General features: G+C 32.6%; 1 protein-coding gene across 1 annotated transcript; it reads right to left on the bottom strand.

Annotated features, from left to right (window-relative positions):
- Window positions 1–1110: 1110 nt before the first annotated feature.
- Window positions 1111–5534, bottom strand: LOC127733365 (uncharacterized). The gene is made up of 5 exons (XM_052242733.1): window positions 5509–5534; window positions 4067–4124; window positions 2887–3022; window positions 2268–2360; window positions 1111–1295 (listed from the first exon to the last, which is right to left on the bottom strand). Exons 1-5 carry the CDS (start codon window positions 5532–5534, stop codon window positions 1111–1113), a joined length of 498 nt encoding a protein of 165 aa, XP_052098693.1.
- Window positions 5535–6049: the final 515 nt, after the last annotated feature.

Below are 6049 nucleotides of genomic sequence, written 5' to 3' on the forward strand. Positions count from 1 at the left end.
TCGGCATACAGTCAACAAGACGACAGCAATACAATGGGAACAATAACCAAGATACATAAAGAGTCGGCACACAGTCGTCAAGATAACAGCAATTCAATGGTAACAATAACCAAAATACATAAAGAGTCGACATGCAGTCAAGACGACAGCAATTCAATGGGAACAATAACCAAAATACATAAAGGTTCATTATACAGTCGTCGAGACGACAGCAATTTAATGGCAACAGTACCCAAAACACACAAAAGGTCGGCATAGAGTCGTCAGGACGACAACAATTCAATGGTAACAATAACCAAAATACATAAAGAGTCGACATACAGTCGTCAAGACGACAGCAATTCAATGGTAACAATAACCAAAATACATAGAGTCGGCGTACAGTCGTCAAGACGAGCAATTTAATGGCAACAATAACCAAAATACATAAATAGTCGACGTACAGTCGTCAAGACGACATCAATTTAATGGCAACAATAACCAAAATACATAAAATTCGGCATACAGTCGTCAAGATTAGACAATCATCTTAACTGTGATTACAACTGAATTATCATTGAATTGGTAGTTTTAACCTTATAATAAAGACAAATGGTCGCATAAATAACAGCATCAGAGCACGTGCTAAAGTATAACTCATCAACTACTTTGAGCTCGGAAAGGGCAACAATGCAGGTTTTACCAATTGGACAGGAACTGCTTACAACATTGTGTTTGAGACGTAGCAGGGTTCGTGATGTCCATTCTTTAGTAACTTATGTAGTATTTTGAGATCTGTTATCTGTCTTTCAAAGTTTTCTCTGTCTACTAGGTATTGCCGCCATCTTGTTATCAATATTTTAATCATAAGCATAGCACATGATTCATGTTGATGTGAAATTCTAAACTTGATTATTATTGTTTTACCAAAGCAGATTTATTCATATTTATCAGTTCAAACATAAATGCATGATTAATGTAAACAAAAAACAGTATGATTGAAATAAGTTTTATATAATTTGAGCATGATAAATATTTTTGAATTAAAAGTGACTATTATACATAGCAGTCAGATTCATATATACAGGCCAAAATAATTCAATCTTAACGTAACATGATCAAGACATAGTACTAACATATCTGATACTTGAATACAACACCATTATTTCCAAAGGAGTAATTAAAAACGATAACTCTAGAGACGCGTTGCCATTTTTGAACATCTTCTAGTTCTTGCATCAGAGCTTCTAATCTGTCCTTGTATTCCATGACATATTCTAAGTATTCTTCTCTCATAACCAGTATCACATAGCCACCTTCAATATAAAGTTCAAGGCAACAGTACTTTACAGCTGTTCAAATCTCATAAATTAATTAAGATAAAAACCAAGGTAAAAATAACTTTAAGGAAAATACATGAACTCCAAAAGCAGCGGGACCGAGTGCTTCGACAGGGTAACCGTCTTCTGCCATACACGTCATCACTGATTAAAAACGTTAATCGGTAAATGTACAGATCAGACGACTATTATTGTATCAGGTTAGGAGATCTCAGACAGCGAAAACATGTCGCTGTAAGTTCAGACACATCGTATCGTTCAACTTATTTGTGGTGGTGAACGTATAAATTTTTTAGAGTCAATGTCAGTCAAATGTGTTTGTGTAAGGAGCAGACACCTGTTAATGAAGTCCGTATTATGTGAACATGCACGAAATAGGGGTATTTATTGAGTTAGGTACACGCCATTTGATAGGATATAGGTTATCTCAATGCCGAAGTTGAAATTTAAAAAGTTGAAATATATTTAAGTGTCAATGTCGAAGGAAAGATTAAGATATGAAGCAGACCTTCTATTTCATGTAGTTTCATAAATTTCAAATTCATTGGGATATATCAGATGCACGAACTCACTGAAATTGGGAGTATGGTGGTATATGGTCTATTTGACTTGCGTCTTGATGTATGCATGTTTTGCGTTTTCAATATGTAGGGTTATGTTTGCTATGTTTTTGTTTTGTTTTGTTTTACTTTAGTTTCATATTCAATTTCTTGTAGCTGTCTTTTTCATTTCTTCTTGTGTGTTTTTTTGTTTAACAAGTAATGTTACGTTGTATTGCAATTAGGCCAACTTTCACCTTAAATACTGGATAAAGGAGAATCGGTGTTTGCTGTTGCTTCTGTATTATATAGGCTCTCTGAGCAACTTCTTTTCCATCATTTAAGGAAATTCAAACAACGAAAACAAAACAACACAACACAAGAGAGAAACACAAATGTAACATAATACCTGGTTTGGTAATTCTTATCATCTCATCCAAAGCTTCACAAGAAATATGTCCTTCTCCCATTCCTCCGGCAATAGCTGTACAGTCAAACGTATCTGAAACACAACAACATGTTTTGAAAAGATAAAAAATAAATATTGTCAGTCGGCACTGTATGTTTTTTTTTTTCAGACATTCACTCAGACTGATTCTTTAATCACAAGTAGTACATATATTCCCTGAATCATAACCTTAAACAGTTTGATCTGACATTTTGCGTTTAGTGTAAAATGTTTGTGTTTATGTGATATATTCCCTGAATCATAATCTTAAACGGTTTGATCTGTGTTTAGTGTAAAATGTTTGTGTTTATGTGATAAAAATTAATGCTTCTGTGACAACTAAATTTCAAAACATTTCGTAGGGGACTCCAATGCCAACCCAAACAGGTTGAAAACTTTTGAATATAAATTTTGTTTCACTTGTCAGATGACACAAGGATTATCCACGACTCATACCAACTTCACCTGTTGTCATATTATTTTTGTACAAAACACTGTTTTTATGTGTTAATATGTTTTCAAATGTCATACAATAAAACAATGTTGGTTAGAATTGTGTTTTCCTTAAGCAATATCTTACTACTGTCCACTGGAAGTCTTTTTTCGCACATAAATTCACACAGTAGTCTACCATAAATGTTCTTTTTCTTTGCCATTGCAAGCATACCTGCGGCAGGATCCAGACCATCTATGTTTCTGAATCCACGCTTGTATAACTGTTAATTTAGGATGTATAACATTAGGAAATAGTCAATAAATTTTATTTTAAAACTGCACAAATAGAAGTATATTACTATTGCTTACACATTAATTTCTATACACTCCGGCCTTTATAAACACTATTCTTATCAGTTTTGATTAAACGCATTATACATATATGTAAAAACAATTCCTCATTTACACTTCAGTCATGTATGATGGAACACAAAATAACATGTCTGACTAATTTTGTAAAGACGTATGATTACAGTTTAAGAAAATATATGTTTTCCTCAGCTATGTTGTCTTTTGTCTAGCCTCAATTTTGTGTTTTTACCTCTGATCTGTGTTGTGTGACGTCATGAAATTCAAATATATGACCCTTTGTTTATTTAAATCCGAGCCTTTTTATGAAGTAGATTTTCAGTAATGAGGCGTGATTTTAGACAAGCACATATACATTGTAGTGAGGTTAAAGCGTCCAAATCTCTTCGATCCGTAACTTGAGTAATTTGAGTAACAGTATCAACGCAACAAAAAACCAAACTTGAAAAGAATCAGTTGGAAAGGGCTTGACTTATAAAACCGGTCTGCCTACCCTTCCAGAACACCTGACACCACCCCAGTTTTTGGTTAGGTTCTTTTTTCTCTGTCTTTTCAATGTAGTTTTTTTATGAATACATTTGCATAAGCCGCTATAAATAGGAAATACATACAAATCTAGGTAAGCATTGATGATTCCGTACCCTAGCACTTTAAAGTTATGAGAGCTGCACAACAAATATTTCTTTGTCTTTTAAAAAATACATCAGTTTTTTTCTACACTTCTTAGTCTACTTGCAAAAAAATCTGTTTTCCCATTCAATCTCTCTTCACATTGAATATATCTCAGATATGAAGATAACAGATAATGTGGAAGACATAATCGTCAGACAATTCGTATATGTAAAATGTTAAATCTGTTGTACATGTATAATACATGAATGTCGTTTTACATGTTTTATGGTATAAAGGTAAAACATCTATTACAACATTGTATCTATTTATATAGTTTAACTTGCCTCTTCCCCTAAAAATCCTGAGCCTGCTGGACCCTCTATATCTTTCGGCGCAGATATCCTTTGAAACAGAATAATAAAAAGCCAAAATCAAAAATGAGTTCATTTCTTTATAGAAATCATATAGGATATAGGTAACTTCGTAATTACCAGATCATCGTTTAAGCACTATTGGAAAATATCCATTTTCGCTCTTAACAGACGACGTTGCATATCAAATTCTGAGGATACTTTCATTTTACACTTTATAGTTTCTGAACAACAGCAAAATAATGGTTACTTTCTCTAAACATTGCTTCAAATTGTCGCGCACGCTTAATGTAGCAAACAACAAAGGTAATTTTGTAACACATCCCTTATACACTAATGTCATAAGGAGGACCGTTAGTTTATAATGGCATCATTATTAAACCTTAACTTGTGGTATATCAAATAATTTTATTCTGTTTGAGGATCAGCTTAAACGGACACTACGTAAAATAGAAATATCAATTTTGGTATACAGTCATGAATTTCATATGTCTTCAGTCGCTATCTGGAAGTACTCAATTCATTTAATAAATATGATACATATATATCAAATAAAAAGAACGAAAATGCCTATATATCGATATTTTAAACATCGTTTAAAGTATTCCCAAAACTATAAAAGATCTGTCCGTAATGTCACCTGTTCGTAGTTTCCACTAACTCCCCATTTGGAATAATATTTTGCAACGTCAGTTTTCGAAATTCCCTCTTTGTGGGCTTCATAATTAGCATCATAGGCACCTGCTTCTTCTTGTGGATTAGATTGCATAAAATGTACGGCTTTCTGATCTGCCATGCTGATTCTGTTTAAGACTGCATGAACATAAAATATGTATGACAATGTTATCAAGAAAACCAAATTTTACGTTAAAAAAGAAATTAATTTCAAAAACACGAAACCTCTTTGACTCATTCCTTCACTTAAGCTGTTAAAAAACGTAGAAATTCCCCTTTGAGAACGAATAATCTTGTAAATCTTAAATAATGAAATAACATACCGCAAATTTCAGTTTTATTGATTTGGCAATTTTATACTGATAATTATAGTATGTTCAAAGCAAAACAACCGACTATTTAATTTGAAATAATTAAAATGATAAAACAATGACTTTATATATATATGTATATATTTGCCCAGATGTTGCAATACTTGTTTTCCTTTATCAACTGACATGTATAGTTTATAAGACTGATTATTGAATTAGCGTTAGCATATTTTTGACGTATTGTATATAAAATAGATGATTAATTTGTTGAAAAAAAAAACATCATTCCTTACATAAAAGTTAATATAATCTTATTTCAATTTGTATTTATTGTCGACATTAATGAACATTAATGAACCATTCAAAATAAAGCGTAACAGTTTCAAGGGGAGTTCAAACAGAGTCAATTTGAAAAGCAGATGCCCTTACTGTTTAGTGGGACAAGTGAATGTCATTCTGGGGCAAGTACCAAAATAAGGTTAACTTGAAAAGCAGACTTGGTCCTAGGACTTTTTTATGACTGCAGAAAAACGTTAATTTTAGACAGGTCCGCTACTGAAGTTAACTTCGAAACCAGTCCTAAAATAAGTTAACTTCGATTTTGACAACTCCAATTGAACAAAATTTACATGATACAAATATCTCCCTGGTCTGATTTTTGACAAATCGAAAACGATATTGGTAACACCGCAAAGTGTAACGTACATTTTATATATTGCAATAAACACAAGTTCGACAAGCCGCTTATACTGTTTAAGTTCTGATCTGTTGTAAAATGTTACAGTCCATGTAGGTTTGTAAGCTTAAAAACTTGATTATCAGATAGCATTGATTAACAATGGCAATAACGCAGAGTGCATAGATTGTATGAAATAATCGTGATAAATAAAACCAACATTGGTGTACAGTTACTAACATCATGCTCGGCTTTCATTCAGAGTGCCAACATTTCTACTGTTTCTTTTTCAGC

This window comes from Mytilus californianus, unplaced genomic scaffold (genome assembly GCF_021869535.1).
Source record: "Mytilus californianus isolate M0D057914Y unplaced genomic scaffold, xbMytCali1.0.p SCAF_3, whole genome shotgun sequence".
NCBI lineage: Eukaryota > Metazoa > Mollusca > Bivalvia > Mytilida > Mytilidae > Mytilus > Mytilus californianus.